At 43.9% G+C, this 23,516-nt stretch overlaps 1 protein-coding gene across 1 annotated transcript in view; it reads left to right on the plus strand.

The window, feature by feature from the left end:
* Positions 1-873: 873 nt before the first annotated feature.
* efnb3b (ephrin-B3b) overlaps positions 874-23,516 on the plus strand; it is a 97,632-nt gene continuing 74,989 nt past the window's right edge. Inside the window, exon 1 of the mRNA XM_042512488.2 lies at positions 874-2,286. Coding sequence (XP_042368422.1) covers positions 2,138-2,286 — 149 coding nt within the window. The 5' untranslated portion in view covers positions 874-2,137. The remainder of the gene's footprint in view (positions 2,287-23,516) is intronic.

The following is a 23,516-nucleotide window of genomic DNA, read 5'->3' on the forward strand; positions in this document are numbered from 1 at the left end:
TATTATATATCTCAGTGTAAAGCTTACTCAAAATTTTGCTATATGTACTTAATTTTGTGAAGTTGTCACAGCTCAAAAATTGAAATAAGTTTAAGCAACTTCAATAAACCAAGTTAGTCTGACTTGATCATGACAAAGAGGATTTTGCTAATGTTGGAAGCTAGATCTGCCAGTTCTGCTTTATTAACATGTTTAAGAATAAACAAATATGACTGGCTAATTTGCAACCTTCAGAATACAAATATATAGCACAGAAAACTTGGTTTACTGACATTGCTAAAACTTAGAAAGATTCATTTAACTGAACTTGTCTTTTTGTGCAAAATTGCAATACAAGGTGTTTGACAATAAAAAGAGAAATATAAACAACTATATAAATAAACACAATAATACAAAAAATAACGAAATAGAACAAGGCATAAAAAAATCAAATTTAAAACTTATATTTAATGACATTTTTTCAAGGCAGTTGGAGTCCTGATTTTTTTTTTAAGTGAAAGAAACTTGTCAGGTTTTTACAGTGAACTTCATCTCGAGGCATATTTTATTTATAATAAATCTTGGATGCGCCAAAGAGACTTATAGTTTTGCTTTGATATTTGTGTATTATCCATCTTAAATTCCAGCTGTATTATTTTTTTTTCTTTTTTTCAGTGCAGTCCTCTCCCAGTGCCACATGTGATGCCCACTAAATGCATTGAGGGCGCTCTTGCTCTTCCATCATTGCGTTCAGCAGAGGGGGGGCACGCTACTGAGCGTCTATAGGTGGAGATGGTGGTGTGGGGGGGTGTTCTTCAGCGTTTGAAAGGAGGCAGAATAGAGCGCCAGGGAGTCCAGAGGTCCGAGTCGGGGGGCCCCTGAAACTCAGAGAGGAGGAGGAGAGAGGAGGTGCTGAAAAGGGACTCGATACCGCCCCCCTCCCGAAAAAAAAAAACCCTGGAAGAATTGCGCTCCGTCAGTGCGCCCTGCCTGCCAGTCGGAGGATGGGGATTTTTTTTCCATTCATCCACGTCCCCTTTTTCCCTCCTCCTTCTCTCAAACAAGCCAGTCGGTCTGTCAATGTGCTGCGAGCATTAGGGCAAGTCAAACCAGTGGGATTGTGAGGCGCAGAGACGGATGAGATAACGAATGAAGCGCTTTTTTCGCTCTCCTTCCCGGCCGAGAATCCAAATGATGCGCTACAGCAGATAGGCGTCAATTTCCAAGCGGGACTGATGCTCACAAGTCGCATCTTATTTTTTTAATCACTTAACAAGTTTGGCGTTGGCCTTTGTGCGTTTTCACTAGAGTGAAGATGCTTTTCTAGCTCTTTTGGTTTTCTTTGATTCTTTTACTTGTCATCGATTTGGATTTTTTTTTTTTTATTTTTTTCGAATCTAAAGGATTTGCGGATTTACAACCAGTGTGTGTTTTTCCCCCCAAAGAGGAGAATAAGGATTGCAATGCGCACTGACTAACCGAGCATCAACATGTCTTTATGAGGATGGAGCTGTGGACACGAGTGACATCTTTTCCCTTTTAAACGCGTTGCCTTCACAGTTTTTTGGCGTGATTTCGACTCTTTCCTTCCAACAGACCTGACTATATTTCTTCTCAACGCAGCCTGACATGTTGGAAGGTAGATCTTCTTTCGAGAAAACAAGGTAATGGGAGAGAAATCACACAGAGTCGGCACAGAGAACAAGGGAACATTGTTCGGGGAAAGACAATTAGGGCGCACCGAAATGCAACAGAAATAGCTCCTGGGTGGCGATAAATTTCAGAAAATTCGATCCAGTGGAGTAATATCTGAGCTGAGGAGCACTGCTTTGGAAAAAAAGGAGGACTAATGAGTAATTGATGGGAAAGTCATGGGATTGGCACTGAAATAGTACGACCGTGGACGCGCAGAAAACGTCGTTTTTGGAGATCCAGACGCACGGATTGAACAAGTTTGCTCCGAGTGTGTTTTTTGGTTTGACCCCGTGCAATTTGATGAATTGTGGATCCATGAGGTTGCACACAGCGAGCTTTCACTCCACACTTTGACTGCCTCTACCTTGAGCCTGATCGGCTGGAAGTCGCACATCCATTGTTTTGAGAGATCTCCTCGGCACAGCATTGAAAAACACAGAGAAATATCGCCCATTTCTTTTAAATGGGGCTACATATGCTGGGTGTCAGGGTTGAAATGGCGTGTCGAGGAAGTGGGAATGGATTTTGGATCCTGCTGATATTCATACTGGATTTACTGGGGACGACGGCCAGCAATATGGAGCCCATCTACTGGAATTCCCTCAACGAAAGGTAAGAGCACTTCTCCCATTTTACTGGTCGCTTAATTGCACGTTTGAACTTGGGTTTTTTTGCAGCCCACAAAGAGAACACCAAATCGAAAAATTACTGTAATTACATGTTATAGGCGTGACATGCAACTTCTGCAGAGAAAAGGCAACATTTAATGAATTCAAGGAACTCTAAATGCACTCCTGCAGCGTGGTACATAAAAGTTCCATATGGTTATTTTGCACTTTCTAACCCCAAAAAATCATCACTGTAGCTTGCGATCTAACAAGAGTTCAGTATAAACAGAGTAATTAGATACATGTATACACCTTGAGCTGCTCGCGTCCCCAGCTGTTCAGAATTTGTCACACTCGCGTTGATGATTGTGGATAATCCAGCTGTAGTTCCTCTTATTGGTAAAGTCCCTGTAAGCTGCAAGGCGAACACACAGAAGCAGTGTGTAGGATGATAAAGACGTGTGTGTGATGCTCTAATTGCTGTTGCCGGATGACCTTGATTAAAGTCTAGGCCCCGGCCCGCAGGCCCCTCCAACGCCCCTGTCTGCCCACTCGGCCACGCTCATTTGCATTTTTTCCTCCTTTTTCCTCTGGAGAAGGTGTCAGGCATTAGCTGAGGAAATGTCATTTTAAACACATCTCGGCCGTCGGGTCTTAACGACCGACTCCACTTTTCTCACACCTCTGCCAATTTCCCAGTGTCTGAATAGACGCCCGGTGGTGGTGAGGGGGGGTGCTTTGGAATAACAAGGCGGCTTGTATGGAGGTGAAGGGGAGACTTTTAGTGAAACCAGGATTCAATTCTGCAAATTCTGACTTCATTTGTGGGGACAAACTGGCTCTATGGAACTCTTCATGCAGGGGCATAGCACCAAAATTCTGGGGCCAATGTTTTCTCACTCTCTGTTGGCCCCCTGCCCTCCCTTTCTTGATCCATGTATCCCTCACATACATATTTATTGTATTGACATAGTTAGTTTTCTTTCATTCCCTTTCTTTTCTTTTAAACTGGGTCTATGATACTGAAAATACAAGGGTGTAGCATCAAATTCTGGGGCCAAGGCAAAGCAGTGTCTGCGGGCCCCCCACCCCTCCTCCCTAGATCCATGTCTCTCTTACCTTTTTTTTTTTTTAACAAAGTCAGCGTGTGTGTCAGTGTTTTCCTTCCCTTTAATTTCTTATCTTTTTTTTCTCAAACCCAGATTTCCCTTACTCAGGCCAGACTGGATCTATGATATTTTATATACAGGGGCATAGAACAATATTCTTTATCTGTGCAGTCTCTGTTGGCCCCCCAAGCCTTCCCCTCTTGAACCATGTTTCCCATAGTTCATTTATTTTTTAATTTATTTATTTTGTGAAGTTGTTTTTCTTTCCCTCCCTTTCCTTTCTTTCTGTCCTTGTTTTAGAACCACAATGTCACTTTCTCAGTGAAGGGCATGACAGTGAACGTTGGTGCTCCCGCAGCATAAGCACTTACTTACTCGACTTTAGCTGCCTTAAGAGACAAATCCTAGCACAGAGGTGGACTAAACCATTTTGTGTCTTTAACGGGTGAGAGGGGCTTCAGAAAGCTTAATCCATTTATTTTGCGCAAAGTTCAAATTCTAAATATAATTATAACATAAGTTACTTTGAAAATGCAAACAAAACCAAATCCCAGGCTTTTCACGGCCCCCCCGAATGGTCCCTCCACTGTTACGCCCCTGTTTAGTTTCAGCTTTATAAATATTATCTGCAGGCCATCTAACCAGTAGCGTCAAAGGAAGACTGGTGCTATGCGGCTCCCATGTCTTGATCCTTGTCCTCAGTGGCTCACTTTATAATGCAAAAGACTACAAAAGCATATTTCAACTCTGCTTTAGTCATCCTTGCCTTCCTCAGCTCACACCCGTGCCACTGGCACTGAGTCTAACAGGTTTTTAATGTGCTGTAGGCTGTAGGCTACGGCCTGCCCGGTTTCTCCCCTCTCCACAGATGTGACTGTGCGTGGGCCCCCGCTGTGGAGCCAGGCATGAAGCCCTTAATGAGGGCTTTTTGTCAGCAGTGGGTGGATTCACCCAACAGGGAGCAGAGTTGGACACGGGAGGGTAATTTTCACTGAGAAGCTAACAGCTCGGGCTTTTGAGGCCTTACAGGTGATTCCATGCTATTGTCTCCTAATGGAGTTTAGTGTTAGGTGGGTGTCAGGGCTTAGTGAACGGGGCCTGGCTGGCAATTAGAGGGGTGGAGGCTTTGACGCCAAACTCCATAGTCATTTCCACAGATTTGCTCACTCATATATTCAAAATACAAAGCCTATTGTATACTACGAAGCTTATTCATGAAGCTTACTATTCATAGTTAATCAGCTTAGTCATTCCTCCAGTTTATTTTCTTGGCTCTTTTTACACACTCCCATGTACTTGTTTCTCCTCGGTCTCTACATGACAAGAGCACTACTTAAGTTTCAGCTGCCTCGGGGCAAAATAGGTTTTGGCCCTGGGCTGAAAATATGTTAAGAGCCCATGCATGTCCAAATAGCGAGCATCTCCCAAGGTCCAGAAGTCCTGAGCCCACACACATGTGGTTTGTACTTCTGAAATGAGGCGAAAAGTAAGCAGAAGCAGTAGTCTGTATCAATCAGGCGCAGGAGCGCATGTATGGTTCACATCTCGTCTGTGTAGCAAATGGACTGTCACATTGTTAACCCCGAGACCTCTGCTGGATGTTTTGCTTTGAAGTGTAGACCGTCCACCTGCAGCTGCCCTCCACCTCTCCACCCATCTTCCTTTCCGCCTCTGTGAGCAATCTCCGGCTCCTTCTTCCTTTCACCCTCATTCTCATATTTTTCTTCCTCCCGTGACGCCTCTATTTCGCCCTCCTTCTGCTCCCGGCTTCCTCTGCCATCACAGTCCTTCTCTTCTTCCCTGTCACATCCCGTCTGTCTCTATCTCCCCCACCCCCTCCTCCAGTGCAGTGACCAGACGTAGCAAATTGGAAACATGTGTCACATCCAGCCACTAATTATAGCGCTACAGCAGCCACTGACGCACCCCGTAGATGTGTTAGGAGTGACAGAGGTGAAGCGGGAAAAGGTGTGTGAAGTGGAGGATGCACCCGCCTCTCTACCTGATTAATTCTAGGAATACATAATAAATAAAACAACGCAAGTTACAGTAAAAATATCAAAAATGCTTACGGCCATCAAGCATCCACCCTTTTATTGACTGCTCCATCAGTTGAAATTGCTGCGGCCTGCCGGAAAGCGAACAGACAGAGGTGTGCAGGGAGGAATATAAACAGAGGCAGGTGCCAGGAGGTGAATGAGAAACAGAAGGAGCGGCGGAGAGAGCAGAGACAGTCCTAACCCTAAGTAAATCAATACCAGTTAAGTCTCAAGTGCCAATACAGGTTCTGCTTGAGGAAGAGAGAACTGAACCAGAACGATCACCTTGGGGAAGCGCCCACCGCACCGCCACCACCCCCCAACCCCATCAGACATACATTATCCTTATCTCAGCATCTCCTATTATCGGCCTTACACGGCCGCCCTAATGAAAGATCGAATCTTACATTACTGCTCTGGAGTTTGGGGGGGCGATTGAGGTGGAGAGGGTGCTGGGGTGGCAGGTGACCACGTATGGGATTAGAGACCATAGTGGACACACACATGCACACACACACGCATAGAAAATGACTTGAAGTAATGTTGGCTTTGTTCACTCCTCTGATCACAGCATATGGAGTTTTGTAGCTTTTGGCCCTTTTGCAAGTTTGATTTCAGCACTGAAGGCCAAAACCTCTCGTTCACCCCTCCCTCCTCCCAGCCCCTTCCTCTTCTCCTCTCTTTCCATACTTTAGTAAACGTCTGTAGATTATTGTAAACGGCTGCCGAGGGTGGGCGTCTCCTCGCTCTGCGCTCGCGGTGACTTGTAATACAACTATTCCCCTCTAAGATCCACATTAAAATTTAATCCCCCCCTTCCCGTTTCTCAATAATTCATTAATCGCCGGCTAATTGGCGCCGGATAAAAGACTAGCTAACTGGGCTAAGTGTTTCAACTACAAAAAACCCAGAGAAAAGACTCAAAAAAAAAATCACGGGAAATGTTCTTGGCGAGGGCATTCTGGGACTGAGTGGAATAAGTGTTAGTAGGTCAAACGGGGTGTCGTATCAAAGGAGCGGCTTTCTCACCCGTTTATTGATTGTTTGTATGTTTGAAACTCCACGCCCGGTTTCACCCCTCGTAAAAAACAAAAATCCACCCGTAGGTTTCCCCTGCATGAATAATGCATGCATGCACCGAGGCTTTTCTGGGCTGTGTGGATAAGTAAGCAGGAGCCTGGTAAGCCTACACGCATCCTTAGGCTAAATGATTAGAGAATATCCACTGGGTAGTGTTTTTTTTTATTATTTTAGGAGCGAGGGAGCGTAAAAACAAGAGAAAGGAATGTCGCGGAGAGAAGAAGAGAAGAATATGAACCATATTGCTTGAGCTGCCTGTTAAAGCGACCCCCCCCCCCCCTTTTCTCCCTCGCTCCCTTTCTCTTCCTACCTCCCTCTCCCTCGGTGAAAAAGAGGAGTGTGTGTAAGTTTACGAGCTGAGAGCAACAGGAGCTGTGAAAAGAGGGTTTCAGCTGATGTGGCAGAATGGAAAGGCCAGGGGAAGGAGAAGGAGAAGGCAGCCAAAACTGGCCAGAGGCTTGAATCTTTTTGTTTTTTTTCTTTTCTTTCTCATTCTTTCTCGGGGCACTGCAGGCGGGCAGATGGACACAGGTATGCAGGCGGACTGTGAAAATACAGACGCATGAGAAGACACATCTATAGCGGCTGCATGTTCTCAACAGATGCCTGCACACACACATAAAAGAGACTCAGGGGGCTCGACCTCCCCTCCCATCGATGTCGGACACATGTGTAAAGAGTGTGTGGTCTTAATTTATCTCCTTTGTCGCATGTGCAAGTAGAACATCAAACCAGGGCTCGCAGGGGGGTGTCGGGGTCCTCCACTACAAAGTTTTAGAGCATCAAACACTTAATTTTTCCGCCTTCTGGTTATTATTTATGCACCAATTTGTGCATTTTCTGCGTCAGTTAATGGTGAAAATGTCTTTAATTTTGTTAAATTTAAGTCCTCTCCTACGATCATATTTTTAATCCACATGTAAAAGGGTAACTTCAGTGTTTTTCAACTTGGGCTATATTTTGCAATATTTTCATTTCAAAGTAACTATTAGAGATGGCTATTTTTGACATTGGTCCCGAACTAAGTAAGAAGCCAGCAAACAGGCTGTAATGTAACCATTTTGGGCAATTGTGCATTGTTAATTTATGTCCACTTAAAGTGCTTGTTTTTGTCACTGACAGATTCAGATTATTATTTTAAGTGTCTGACAACTTTATGGAAAGGAATCCAATAGAGGTCGACCCTTTTTATTAAAGAGTAAGATCCTTTCTTTTTTATTAACCAGAAACAGCTCGGTGGGTTTGGTAATAGCTTTTATTAATGGTTTTTCATAAAACTTTTATTAATGGTTTATTTAAACCAAACCAGAGTTGTTGTTGGTGGTACAGTGAAGAGGCAGACCGTGAAGGTTTTTGTGAGTTTTATTTTGTTTGTACTGACTTTAAAATGACTGAGTTTTTAAAAATAAGGTCTGGTGGGTGCAGCGATAGCAACTTTAGTGCTGTTTTTGGTTAAAAGCATCTCACTCTTTTAAAAAAAGGTCTGTCTCTGTAGGGATCCTTCCCATAATGTTGTCAGACACCTAGAATATTAATCTGAGTCAGTCTGTGGTAAAAACATAAATTGACAGTGTATAATTGCCCCAAGTGATTACATTTCATCCTTTTTTGCTGCTGGCGCCCGCAGCAAAATTTTCAAAAGTAATTTTTCCCATTAGTCAATTAGACACAAATCATGCAAAAATAAGGTCCAAGTTGGAAAAAAAGACTTACCCTTTATATACTGATACTGAGGGGGACGTGTCCCTTAAAATCTACACCTCTGCATTAAATGCACACAGTGTAATGCTGAACACAGGGCAGATGTGCTGACACACATACACACACACACACAGGAGAGGTGCGAGAAATTGGCAGGCGTCACGGACTGTTGTTCCGCCCGGAATTCATTCATTATTTTATCACTCGATTATAAGTTTATTTGGCAGGGGCAGTGCACATTCATCAACATCATAACAGCTATAAAGCGGTGTTGTAAATATGCTGGGGTTAGCTAAAGAACTAATTTACTTCCCCAGTCCCCAGGGCTTTAGAAGTGACTTTGGGATTTTGGTAATTGTTAAAACTGCTGATGATTAGGATGAAGGAGATTAAAAGCGTGTGGCTGGCTGAGCTAGTTGCGAATGTTGGAACACATGCAGAAACAAGCAACTTTCTCCCACGGAAACATACTGCAAACATGCACACATTCACAATGGCAGCAGTAACAGTAATCCAGGCCCTATAGGTCTGAAGGGGTCACATGTGTCCCGGCATCACTGGGCAGATTGCCCTGGGTGGCTGAACCCAGAGCCCCTTAGCAAAGCCAGACAGCACACACACACACACACACACACACACACACACACACACACACACACACACAAACACGTTGCCCTCTCATTAGCCTGCTTCACAGCACACCCTGCCTAAGAAGGATCATCCAATCCTCCTGGCAGCATTTGGACTAGGCCAGGTCAATCCTCCTCCCTCGGGTGACACAGAGAAGCCCACTGGTGGGATGAGAAGCCAGTATGAGAGTATGCGTGGACGTATTAGGACACACGGGTGTGCAACGTCGAGGCAACCTCTGTCACTCTGCTCATCACCTCCTCCATCCTTCCCTTTAGCTCTTCCCCTCAGCTTTCTTCTTCCGTTGTTCCTCCGTCCTCCTCTCCTTGCACGTCAGTTTTGTTTAGGCTCAGTATCACGAGACTCCCAGCTCTGCAGCTGCCCCGCACATCTCCACAACACTGGGTTGGGCTCGTATTGCAGCAGCTACTGTGGCTTCGGCATCATTCCAGATAAACAGGATAGCAGCGGGAGGGAGTTGTGTGTGTGGATTCTGGTTAGTGACAGAGGATGTGCTGGTATGTGTGTGACTGTGCTATGAATACTAAATTGTGTGTTAGGATCTCCAAGCTCTAAGCCGTTCTGATGTGTGCCATGTGCACTCGCACGGTAGAAAGTCCTTTTTTTTTTTTCATATGTAATTGAGTCGTAAAGCCTTATTGTCTGGCCAGAATTTGCCATTGTTTTACATTCTTTCCAACCTGTTTCCAATAAAAAGGAGATGGCTTCATGCATATTCTACAGCTGAGTGGAATTTTAAGGCAGCAACCCGCATTATGTCGCTCCTAGGGCGTCAAAATATGCCTCTTGGCCACCATTTAGCCTCTTTTTGACACGCAATGGGCTTCCACAAATTCCATTGTAAACCCATCTGTATCATATTTCAACCCAGAGCAACAGTCCAATCAGGGTTGGCGGAGGAGGTAGGGTCCAATAAACATGGGACTTTGACCCAGGAAGCTAGACTCTGAAACCAACAATCAACAACATCCATTGCAGTGTTGGTGCTACTCAAAGCCGGGAGTTTTTAAGTGTCACCTGTTTCCAAACCATAACCAAGTAGCTTTGTTGCTTAATCCCAACCACAACCCCTTCTCACCGCTGACCGCTTTTGCATAAATATATAAGGTAAAAGACCTTTTAAGATTTGTTAAAACAGGTTTGTCAAATGATCCGTAGCTGCTGAGCTAATGTTAGCATAAGCTCGCAAACTGTATTTTTATCAGCCTTGACTTGCTGTCCATTTTTCAACTTCAAAATTTAAAGTTGTTGCATCATCATCGTTGGCAAAATTGTCGTTGATATCTTTGTTTTCCCGCTGGTGCTCAGTAACATAATGTCAGCTCTTGATGGTTCTCTCTTGCAACTTGACCGGATGCTTGATTTATGCTCTGGTATATTATATGTTGATATTTTAAACTTTTGCCAAATCAAGCTGGAATTATAGTAAACACATCTTTCTTCTCAAGAAAAGCTTAAAGCTCAGTTTATTGTTTGTCTTTTAGTGAAAATATTCTGTACAGTTTATTTAGTGGTGACAAAATAGCGCCCTTAATAGAAATTTCTTGGTTGTTTTTGAAAATGCCTCCATGGAGCGCTTCTTTACGGTCTCAAACACACCCCATATAAGATAAACAGTTGTGATTGGCCCAGTACGTCTCGGGCCGCTGGAAATCTGTCAAAAGCAAAGTGGGGCCAGACACATCTGCCAGAGCAAACTTGCAGATTTTCTGGTTCCCAGGCAATATAAAAACCTTGATTTTTACTGCGTTTTGGCAGATTTTCTCCTCTCTTTTGAAGAAAAAGACTCTTTTAAGACACAAATGACTTGATTAGATGGGGATTTTTTTTGCAGTGTGTTTAGTCTTTTCATACCTGCTCTCCAAGCAACATCAAGGTGGAGTCCTCTTTTGCATAGCTCTACACACGGTTAGGCAGAACTTGTAAAATGCAAAACAAAAAACAAATGTTTTGGCCTCTTATCTCCCACTCACGTCCCCAGCAGCCAGAGTTCATTCCAGTCTCCTCTGCGTCCCCGTCACTTTCATCAGCCATGAAACTCCATCACTCCCCTTTAGCCGTCTGCCAGTGGACGTCAACGCGCCGCTTTGATTGGACGCCGGCCCAAAATGGTTTTGTAACTGAATGTTAAAGAGAGGCAGAGCGAGTGTGTCTACACAAGAGAGACAAATGAGCGGGTTTGCTGTCGGACAGCTGTGCCTTGTCACAGCTGAAGTTTTTTGGCAAACATCTTCGACCGATATGAGCGAGAGGGCAGAAATAGAAGGAGTGGGTGTTGTCAGGGTGAGATGAGGGGAAGATAGAGGAGAGAAGGGAACAAAAAAAGCATGTAGGAGACAGTGAAGGAAGGCGAGTTAAGAGAGAGATGGATGGTTTGACAGTAGTACTGGCTGATGTGACACAGCCCAGACAGGGAGAGTGACTGATGATCCATAGGTCACCACCATGACTAGCTGCTTCCTGCTCACATACAACCAAGCCGGCCCCTCATTCCTCATTACTGACACGTCCCATAATATTTATCCCTGTGAAGTCCGGCATGAAACCTGGTAAGCTTGAAAGCAGTGATACTTAACTCATGGCCTTAAGGGCCAGATCTGGCCCTTGATAGGGTGCCGGCTGGCCCCCCCAACTATTTTCACATTCACAATAAAAATAAAGTGATTCACATGGGGAACTGTTTACATAAGGTGCCAGAGTGCATAAAACAGCATCAAAATAGAGCTTGGTTATCAAAAAAAGTGCCTGTGAAGGATCCCCCACACCCCCAACATAGGTCTTAACTAAACTCCTAATGTCCTAAAATCCTAGAGATGTCCTGAAATCCTGGAAACGTCCTAAAATCCTGGATAGGTCTTAAAATCTTAGAAATATCCTAAACATCCTAAAATCCAAGAGACATCCTAAAATTCCAGAAACGTCCGAAAATCGTAGAAATGTCTTAAACATCCTAAAAGTCCAAGAGACGTCCTAAAATCCAAGAAATGTCCCAAAATCCTAGAAATGTCCTAAAATACAAGAACTATACAAAAATCATTTAAATGTCCTAAAAGTCCTAAAATCAGAGAAACACCTTGAAATCCTAGAAATGTCTCGAAATCCTAGAAACATCCCAAAATGCTAGAAATGTCCTAAAATCCCATCATAAAATCCCACAAATGTCCAAAAGGCCTAGAAACACGTATGGAGCTGCTGCGACTGGCCCCTGGCCTCCTCTCAGTGGCCCCCAAGCAAAGCAAGTTGAGTATCCCGGCATTTATGGAATTCATTGACTTTTTTGGACAGATCTCTCTCTTTGATAAACTTAGCGTGGCACTATTAAGACACTGACAGCTGTTTCTTCCCTCTCTGTATTTACTACATTTCATATGATGAGATGCAAACACACTGTGCTTAAACTTCACACACATAAGACTAACAGAGGCAGAAATGATGCCAAATGCCTCTTAGCAGAACAATGTGTTGATAGACTTAATCTGCCAAAAGTTAAATCAATTCCTCTAAAAGAAAGCTCCTCTGTTCCACTGTATAATCAATATTTGAAGTTCATTGCACTCCAGGATGAAGTGTTGTTATTTACATTTATTGCTGAGCCCATCTTTCATTTCATAAAAGAGGGTGTTTTGTTGTTTGTAGGGGAAAATAGGGATAATATTACCGTGAATGCATGTTACACAGCGTCTTATTCAAAATTCAACTTTCATACCGGTCTTTTGAGGCTACAGTCAAACAGTGTCTCTGGCTCGTCTTTGATGGATTTCATCCCGCGCGATTGTTGGAGAGTCTAGGAGTCCTCGCTCTTTGATTCTGCAAAAAATACACTCCGAAACCTGACGTTCCCTGGGATGCTTTCCTTTTTTTGTGCTCCATTGTAGCTGAGGTGGAACACAAACTCACAAAGTCATGTCGGGGAATGGAAAAAGAAATACACCGACGTGCGACGAAATGGACCCAAAAATGCGAGGCACACGAGCCGGTGGCTGCTTTTGTAAGTGGTTACAGGTGGCGTTTTCTTTAAATATCTCATTTTACATTTTTGGCATAAGAAGATTTGCAGAAACACACATAGTCACAAAAGTACATGAATCACCCTGCCTGCAAGGAGCCTGGTAACAAAGCAGAGCAACTATTCGCTGCTCAACTACAAAACAAAACACGGCTTTTATTTGTGCGGGGGGCGCTCGGAGGGGGGTGTGGATCCTCTGGCTGTTGCAGTAGATGTTTGGTCTCTTATGTGGGAGACGTGGAGACCTGTTACTCCTGAAAGCATCTTAGCTTTAAGATAATCTTTACCCATTGACTTACAATGGGTCAGAGATGATCCTCATGCTAAGAGGCTTTGGTAGGGAACCTCGTCCCTGCTCTGCCCCTGCTGCTATAACGACCAATCATCCTGAAACTTGGCGCACTAATAAACAGATTCATTTATTACCCCATGTGAGCACAGGCCTACTTCTCTAGCTCAGATCTTTTGTAATACTCTCCATCGCTGACGCCCAGCACCTTGATTATTTTTCCAGGCTTCACGCTTTCTTCTCCTCGGATGCTTTTGGTGTGTGTCTGTGTGTGTGTGTGGGAACATATGCATAGTTCTAATTAGGAGGTAAAAGACTGTACAGTGAGCGTAGTCCATCTGGCTTTGGCATTAGCCCATCGTTGTTATAGTCTACGGGGAAACTGACCTTGGCTAGCTTCGCAGGGGAAAAAAAAAAAAGTCCTGCTCCATTTCCTGGGTTCTGCATTGAATATAATTTAAGCAGGATTGACGTTCAAAATGCAGGATTAAGATGAGTTCCAGTTTTGGATGCAGGAGGTTCGGGCTGTGTGTGGGGTAGCTTAGCTGTCACTGTAAGTTGTCAGTGTGTCTCTGCGTGTTGAGATCATGTACTGAGATGAGAGGTAGCATATGCCAAGTGTTTCCATTTAAACTGCCTTTTTGGTTAAAAAAAATGTCTTGTTTGAGGTTGAGCGCAGGAAACTTTTGTCTCAGACTTTCTGTATGTTGCACTGATGTTGAGAAAAGAATAGAAATTGGTATATTTCAGTCACATTGCTCATAATCTTTTAAAGACACAATTAAAGTTCCTCTACTGATGTTGATTTAATACTTAAAAACATATCTCTATTCATCAAAAGTTGAATCAAGTTGAAGCGATTGGCTCCTTAGATATGTGATGTAACAAACCCTGGCTGTTTAAATTTGTGTTCCAAGGTGGAAATGCTCAGCCATTGTGTTGACTGCTTATTTCACTCATTATATGTCTTGTAGCATATAAAAAAAAGCACCATATGGACATGTTAACAACGTTAAAACCTTGATTTTTCCTCTCAGAGGATCTTTAACATTTTGAGAAATACGCTTATTCGCTTTCTTGCCGAAAGATCAAAACCCCCTTTATGACTTTGCATTAGTCATGGAGCTGGAACCAGGAGGCAATTATCTTAGCTTAGCATAAAGACTGGAAGCAGGGGGTGGGGGGCAGTCAGCCTGACTTTCTCCAAAGTTTAAAAATCCACCTGCCAGCAGCCCGAAATCTCAAGTTGTATCCTGTTTGTTTTTTTTCCAGACATATACAGCAATGTGAAAATGACAGTTTTCACTTTTATGGTGTGATTGGCTAAGCTAATCACCATCTACAACTCCAACAATTAGTTGATTTATCTATTAGTCCAGTAGTGAATCCACAGAAAATTATCAGTCAGTAATCATTTTAGTAACATTTTAAGCAAAAAAATAGAAACATTTGCTGTTGAAAGATGTGAGAATTTGATGTTTTTCTCTGTCGTGAACTGACCAGGTTTGTGTTTTTGGACTGTTGGTCAGATAGAAACATTTGAACATTTGAACAGTTGAGCTCTGTAAAATTTCAGATGGCATGCTGAGCTCTGTAAATCATTTTATTGATGAAACGATCAATTGATAAAATAATGGGCAGATTAGTTGCAGCCGTACGCCTGGCTCTGCTTACATACACTCAGATCGCTGAATGCTAATGTTACATAGTCTCACTTTGACATCAGTTGGGTTGGCTTGTTCTGATACTGAGCGTTTCTAGCCTCCTGGGTTTATGAACCTCTTTCAAACCTGCATTGGATAAACTCAAAAATGCGTGGTTGTCAAACTGAAACAAGGCTGTTTCTCCCACTTCCTGAAAAGCGGACATAAAAGTATTGCAACCTGCAGCGATGATTTAAGGCCGAGCATGAAAGTAAACTAGCTGACTGCCTCCAAATGGTCGGGTTTTTTTTTTTCTTCTTCTTCTCGCAGTGTATAGAGTGCAGCGCTTTGTTGTCTAGGACAAGTAACTCTAACAAGATCCATCTTGTGTAGAAAGAGCGGTGAAGTGGATTGCTGTTGCCCCGTCCACATGCCATCATCTGATACCCCGGCGCTGGTTAGAATACACGACTCAGTGCGCGCTTGGAGCGACGGAGCTGCTTTTTAGCGGTTTTACCCTCCTTTGCTCTCCTTTTCTCTTTCTCTCTTCTCTTTTGTCCTCATGTCTTGCAGTCAGCGTTAACACACACCAGCATTCACTGGCATGCCATGCACACAGTGGAGGGCTTGTATACACACACACACACACACACACACACACACACACACACACACACACACACACACACACACACACACACACATTCTCATGCATGCACAGATGAAAAATGTTATTGCTCTCAGTGCTGGAAAAAGTCCAAATGGAGGGGTTGAGTTTCTTCAGAGATACACTTCACCCCCCTCTCTTTCTCCGTCAGTAGCATATCCCTCACTCCTTCCTTCCCTACTCTCTCCCTCCTTCACTTCATCCTCCTCCCTCTGCTCCCCGTGAACAAAAGAGCCCCCCTCTTCCTCCTCCTCCCTCCCCCGACGGGCTTCCACTGAAAGCCCTCACACACACTCTGCTCTCGGGCTTCGCACTCTCCCACACGCACTCTTACCCCTCTCGTCGTCTGTAAAACCAGTCCACTTCTCCGCACTAATCCCCCCTTCATTTCTTTTGTCTTTCCTTTCACTTTCTCTCTCGCTGCCCGCCTCGCCGCCACTTTCCATCTCTACATATCCGAGCCGTTATCATGTTACAGCGAATTGGCAGACGGTAAAATTTATTCCCTTCTTTTTCTTTCATCTTCCTCTCCTCTTTTTCTCCCCCCCTTCCAAGTCTGCTCGTTTTTGTCTCTCTTCTTCTTCGTGGGTGGTTTTTGATTCGTAGAGTCTGTTTCTTCTCATGCGCTCATCACTGTCCAGCAGTAAATAGGTCCTCTGTAGTGAAGACAGGATGAATAATCATGATTGCCTATCACTGCGGTGTCAAAGTAATTTGGGAGCAACTGTGAGCCAGAGCTCGGAGTGCACACACACACACACACACACACACACGCATGAGCAGATGCACCACTCCCTCAAATTTCTCTGGAAGCCATTCCCCTCATTAGCTACACCATCCTCTAACCTTCCCAAAAATTCTTATTCTTTATCAGTCTCCATTGGAGTGCAGCTGTATTGCAGGTCCCCATCCACAGGAGGGTGGGGAGAAAAAAAACCCAGATGGAGCGCCCTCCTTTCTTCCTTCCTCTCTTTCATCCTTCTTTCTTCCCTCTCTCCCTACTTCCCCACAAAGAAAATCAAGCCTGAAGAATGCTGCTGTGCTTGGGGGAAAAGGGGGGAGATGGGACAAAAGCTTTTCGACAGTCTCTCTCTTGTGTTCTTTGGTTGATGGATGGGTGGCACGACTGCAGGCCACCGTGCCGAACATGTGCGGCCTCGTACCTTGCGCTATTTGCGTGCTAGTTTCCGTCACTTGGTGCCCGCTGCAGCGTTTGCGCTCCCGTTTTTTGTGTTTCAGTAAAGTCCCAGTTAGGCCAAGACCATCTGGAACTTTAGTCCTGGGTGGCCGCTTATATGTATGTGTGTGGTGTGTGTGTGTGTGTGTGTGTGTGTACACAGCTGAGTGTCGCAACCCGTCCAGTCTCCGAGGTGTGTGTTCTGGCACTTGGAAAATCAGATTTCTCAAAAGCCTTAACATAGCAGTCCAATAATGGTGCTATCATGCATAAGTGTGGTAATTCAACTGTATTTTTTATCTCCGTTTTAATCCAAACCTTTGCTTTCTCCTTATGTTTCCTCTTAAATGTAATCACTCTTGTGACGGGCGAGCTAACTCTATTATGGTGGTACTTAGCTAGAACAAAAGAATTCACTCAAGGTCTTGTTTAAGTGCTTCTGTACCCCCATGATGCCCTCGCACGCTGAATAGAGTTTTTATGTGTGTGTGTGTATGCGAGTGTGATTGTGTGGATGTCAGGCATGCGTCATGCGTGGGTGCGTGCACTTGTGTACATGCCCTGCGTGGGTTTGTGTACACCCCCCCTGCTGCTTGCTACCTCCCCTCCTCCCCTGCCCCTCCATCGCCGCATTAAGCATTATTTGCAAAACAACACAATCATGTGAGACAAAACAAGGTTTCTGGGCGAGCATGAAAAGAGAGCGTGGAAACAACAGAAACTGGCCTGTACCACTTGACCCTATCGAAGGGGGAAGCGGGGGGGCGATGAGGTGGTGATGAGGTGGTGTGGCGGGGGGGCGTTGTAAGCCAGGGGAGAGATAATCCCTCCAGCCACAGCGGCCTCCGTGTGCTCGGGCTCTAACGTGGCGTGCTGGGCTGTCAATCACTCAACAAAGCTGTCTGTAAGGGGATTATGAACCCGCAGACCCTCCCTCTCCCTCACCCCTCTCTTTTTCTCCTCCCATTGCCTTTTTCCCCTCTCTTCCTCTGTCCGTTCATACTCCCAGGCCACTTCTCGCATCCCCGCCCCTGTTTTCTCTGCCTTCAAACCTGCCCGTCAGTCCCCGCGTCCGCCGTCCCCCTCGCAACAAAGTGCGTCTTTTCCCCCCCAAAACACATTTCGCTTCGCCGTCTGAAGCTTAGTTTATCTTCAGCTTTCCATCCTTCCTCCCTCTGTCCTCCGTAAGCCCCGTCTCTCTCTCTCCAAAGCCCGTCTCGCTCTTTCTCTATCTCTTGGTCCCACCCGTGCGTTATGTCTCACCTAGACAAGAGACAGGTGTTTGTGTGTGTGTGTGTGTGTGTGTGTGTGTTTTTTAGGAGGTGACAGGTGTCCTATACTCAGCGTGAGGAAATCAGCCCCTGCACCTACACACGAAGGAAAAAAAGCTGGGAAAACAAGCAGAGATGAGCAAATAATCAGCTCATTCTCTTTATTATTTATTTCAAATTATTCATGCAATCATCGTCATTGTCCAAGACTCATTTCAGAAGATACAGTAGAGTTAGAAGTAGATACAAAACACCTACTTTTTTGCATTCTAGCTTTAGTCAGCAGAAGAAAATGTTAACTTGTACGTTTCTGCAAACCATGAATAAGTAACATTTGCATGTTTGCAAGTCAAGTGAGTTTGCATCTAAGTTGAGGGGAAACGCCTGCAAAGTTGTAGTCCACTGTTAGAAATTAAACGATTCTGTTCTACCTAGTCATTGCTGTTTTTCTAGGCTCCAAGCCTTGGTGTTTTGTTGTCGTTGCCGGTTTAGTGGCATGAAAACAGCGGATTTTTACGGAGATATCGCTGCCTTTCCTGCTGGGATAGCGGCACGAAAATGGCAATTCTTTACCAAGAGATAGCTGCCTTTCCTGCCGAGACAGAGACACATAAATGGCGTTTTTTTGTGTTTTGTTTTTACTGGACAGCGATGTCTTTCCTGCAGGGGTAGTGGCAATGAAAATGCTGTTTTTTTCACCAAGACATCACTTCCTTTCCTGCCCGGACAGCTGCAGTTTTTAACCGGGACATCACTGCCTTTCCTGCAGGGATAGAGGCACAAAAATTGCACTTTTTAACCAGACAACGATGTCTTACCTGCAGGGATAGTGGCTCCAAAACAGCTGTTTTTTACCTATACATCGCTACCTTTAATACTGGGATAGTGGCACGAAAATGACTTTTTAAAAAAATTTTATCAGGACGTAGCTGCCTTTTTGTCTGGGACAGTGGCACAAAAACTGCTGTTTATTTACTAAGTCATCGCTGCTGTTCTGGCTGGGATTGTGGCACAAAAACAGCTGTTTTTTAACAAGCCATTGTTGCCTGTCCTGCTGGGACAATGTATTGAAAACATCTGATTTTTACTGAGACATCACTGCGATCCCTGCTAGGATAGTGGCACGAGAAGTTGTATTTTTACAGAGACATTGCTGCCTTTTCTGCCAAGATTATGCCCCCAAAACCACTAATTTTAAGCCAAAAGATGATCTTTTCCTAACCATAAACAAGTGTCTTTGGTGCCTAAATCTAAGTACATGTAAACCACAACATAATTGAATACCATGCAAATGTAAGGTATCCCTGGTTTGCAGAAACCTTTTTCCCTAGAAATCGGTTGCACATCTGATTTTCCAGCTTTCTCTGTTGTTGTGGCCTCTTCACCTTCAAAACACACATGCACCAAGCTGTCATCTGGCTAAATGTCACCCCTCCTATAAATGTGATGAATCGCTCGCAGTCCTATCTTATCTGTCCATCCTCAACCATGCTGTTTTTAAACCCGACCACTGCTTGCAGCAGCTTCTGCAAGGTGGTGACAGAAGCCCCTCCTCCTGCAGTCACCCTCCATTAATTCCCCGTGTTCTCCTCACCGACTATCTCTCCATCTCTCTGTCTGTTAAACGTCTGTTTAGTTTAAACATCTGTCAGTGCACGGACGAGCTTTCACTCTTCACCTCCTTTAACCGGTCAGCCCACCTGTGGTCCTGTTTTATCTCTCGCTTGTCTCTTTTGTTTTTCACTGCGGTCTTTATTTTGCATGCAATCCCTGCTTCTCTGTGTGTGTGCACTGATAATCTGACCAGTTTGGCCAGTAGGTCACATAAACTGGTTAATCTGCCCCAATCCTATGAATGTTCTCACTGCTTTAATCCAGCAGTCAAGTCAGCATTGGAGGAGTTTGTCTTTCTGTTGGCAGTAGGAGAGATTGAAGGGTCAAGGTTTTAACAGTCTAACAGCAACTTTTAATTAAAGTTCTGTTTAATTTCAGGGTTCCCACTTTAGGTCATTTGTTTTGTATCTTAATGGTTTTGTTTAAGCCTCTTTAAATGTGATATTTTAAAAAGGTATTCTGAATGTAAAAAGTCCCTTCTTTATAATATTTTCCCTGTAATTTGGCAAAAAAAAATCTGTTTTTATTATTTAATTTAATGACTTCACAGGCAAGATTTGATTAACTTTTTTTTTCTACCACAGTTTTAAATCTAATTCCAGTTTATCCAGCAGTGTTTTTCATGGCTTGGTTTAGACTTCTTGTTAACAGTAATAACCCTGAAGGAGACTATGATGCAAAGAGACTTCAATTTTATTAAAAAAAAAAAAAAAAAGCAACTGATGGAGAGATGCTGACATTTAACAACCATTCATTTCACCATTAAGAAAGCGAGATTGGACAAAGAGTGAAAGTGAGGGAGATGTTAGACAAGAGAGAGAGAGAGAAACTTAATGTGGGTGACAGGGTTGTTATCTGGCAGGCGGCTGATGGTTTTAACAGCTGCATTATCTTGTGTATCTTCTATTGGATTAAGCTTCATTCTCTTACGCGCGTCGCACTCTGATTGACGCTCTGATTAAAGACATCCACTGGCAGAGGCGCAGGGAGGGAGAGAGGGGAATGAGAAAGAAGGGTGAGGAAGGGAATTGGGGAAAATGCAGAAGGAAGGGGAGAAGCAGTGCTTGAACTGGGCTTTTACTTATTAGGGCTGCAATTAATGATTGTTGTCATTGCCAATTAATTCGTAGATTATTTTCTGATTAATTGATCAGTGATTTTGTCAAAAAAATGTCAATTAGTGTTTCTTAAATCCCAAAATGACGTTCTTAAATGCTCTGTTTTGTGCACAACCCAAACAGATTTAGTTTACTGCCATAGAGGAGGAGAAAAATACTGAAAATATTCACATTAAAGAAGGTGGAATCAGAGAGTTTCTCTTTTTGTCTTTGAATGTGGAGGCTCATGTTCACCTCCAACAACTTGTTGACAGGTTTGTGGGAGGAAATAGTCCAAAGATGAGAAAAAGAATTCCCCCACACTTTCCTTTTACCTGTATAAAAAAGTAGACAAAATTTTGGTTGTAAACAATGCGTCAAGGTCTAATGACTGAAACAACAATGTGCTCATTGACAATGTGTGGGAATTGTCTTTCTCCTAACCTTTTTTTCCTGAAAACATTGCTCAAAGCAATTTATCAGATTAGTTGGCGGTTAATTCAGTAGTTGACAGCCTATCGATTAGTTGTTGCAGCTGTAGAAAATGTGATAGTTGTTGAATATCATGATAACCATATTACTTGAGGTAAAACAGCAGATATTACTCAGTTCTGTTTCTTTGTTGCTTTCAGTACAGTGCAATCAAACAAAAAAAATGCTTTTTGACTAAAAATTACTTTCAACATTCTTTGATTGAACAAACTGAAAACTGAACTGAACCCAAAAGTCATCCATAAAAAAGAATTTTAGTCTTGAGCAGCTGCGACCATTCAAGCCATGCTGAAACAGTAGGAGCGTCTTTTTCCCTGCGCAGCATGACAAGGTGAAGAAAAAGTTCACCTTGATGACATGAGGTGTGTGTGTCGCCTGTTCTCTGCAGCTCAACAGCGCAATGTGGCTCTTTCTGCTTGTTCTGTTTTTCCCTGCAGTATTGAAAACTGATCTGCTGAGCAAATAGTGCTGAATATGTGCATATCAAGTTGTGTAGAGCTCATTTTACTCAAGAAAAAAATTGCTAATGAAGCTAACTCAAGAACAAATGCTATCGCACAGGGAGCACATTCCTCTAATTGAAATAGAAAGCGAGGACTTGGAAAAAGAATCGCCATAAATCTATGCACTACATTGGAAGGCTCCCACTGGTTTGCTGGTGTAAAAAATTTCATGTGAAGCTGCAGCACACTTCAGGGCAATTAAAGTAGGCTAACCTGAGCCTGGAAAAGGAAAAACAATAAACGCGTCGGCCAAAATAGGCTTGTTTCCTGTTCATAAAGCCAAGAGAGGTGAAAGGCGAGAGGTGAGAGGAGGTACGAGGTACAATATGAGGGCTAGTTCAGGCAAAAAGATGAGATTCCAAAATCCTCTGGCCGTAAATAGTAAGCACATAGTCCAGCAGGCAATTAGTGCACATGGAGTTCTTGTAGTGTTTTGTATTAGGAATTAGTAATTTATACCCTGAAATTAGCAAATCTTGCGTATAATTCCCAAACGCTGCATGTGCATGCTGCTCTGGCAGCTGGTTAAGAGCACTGGCATTTTTTTTCCCCCAGTTCAAGCTCTGATGAAGAGAGAAGACAGGATAGATGAAGGGAGAGGGAGGGTGCAAAGGTAGAAAATAGAGGTAGGATACAGGGTGAAGAATAAAAAAAAATAAGAAGAAAGGTAAAAAGATGAGAATGTGTCATACCTCTTATTAGAAACTGTGACTCTGATCTATTTGGTCTCATCTCACACCTCCGCCTTTGCGCGTCACTCTCTCTCCCCCCGTTCTCTCCTCACGCCCCCCCCCCAATCCTCCTCTTCACCCTCCGCTTTCCCTTTGTCGCGCTTGTATCTATCTCTCGCTATTTCTCACTCTTTCTCTCTTTCATACCCTGCAGTCTCTCACCAGCAAAAAACTTCTCATGCTCAGTTTGGTGTGCAGCCTGTCAAGCTTGCTTTGAGTACACACACACACACACACACACACCGCAGCATATACTCCTATAACTCCAGCATACAGCAAAGGGAATAATAGAATCAAGGAATACTCTGAGATAAAGAAGAGAAGGGGGGCGAATAAAAGGATAAAGCAGACTGAGAGGGATAGAGAGCTTCATATTATTAATTTAGCTGGAGAAAGAGAAAGAGAGGGAATTTCTTTCAACCCCCCCCCTTCACACACACACACACACACACACACACACACACACACACACACACCGCTGCTTCCATAGAGCTCTATAGTGGCACACAATGGAGAGATTGGAGCAGGAGGGGGGAACAGAGAGGTAGAGATAATCCATCCTGCTGTATAAACCATGGAGTTAACTGTTTCATAGCGTCGGCTTGGCCTGCTTTTATTCCAGCGTCATCATGCCTCTCGATCTAATTTCCGTCTTTGCAATCTTTTTCTTGTCTTCTCCTCCATCTCCATCCTTCCATCCCTCCCGGAGCTCCTCCATCCACCTCTCTGCGGGCTCTCGCCCTAATCCTCCAACATTTCTTCCAGACCTATAGACTAGAATAAACCTGCCCACACCCAGCCAAGATTATGTTTGTGTCTGTTTCTGCACACACACACACACACACACACACACACTCAGCTCTTTGTGTCCTATATGCATGCATCACATACCAGTGTATGATTTCAGTATGCGGTTTGAGAGTGTATGTTCGCTGTTGGCAACCCACTTGCCCGTCGAATTTGGCAGAATATCTCCTCATCTGGCACGGGAAGAAGGGAGGGCGTCCCATAGCGAGGGATTACACCGATTTACACACACACACATTGATTGGCACATATTTGCACGTTAAGAAATGCAAAGCCCCTCGCTTTCAGCCACACACGGGCTTATTTGGGGTGGCTCGCTCATTCAGACACTGGGATATCAGGTTTTCTAAATTTTTA

This window comes from Plectropomus leopardus, chromosome 23, assembly GCF_026936395.1.
Source record: "Plectropomus leopardus strain MGB_pleo_1.0 chromosome 23, ASM2693639v1, whole genome shotgun sequence".
Classification (NCBI taxonomy): Eukaryota; Metazoa; Chordata; class Actinopteri; order Perciformes; family Serranidae; genus Plectropomus; species Plectropomus leopardus.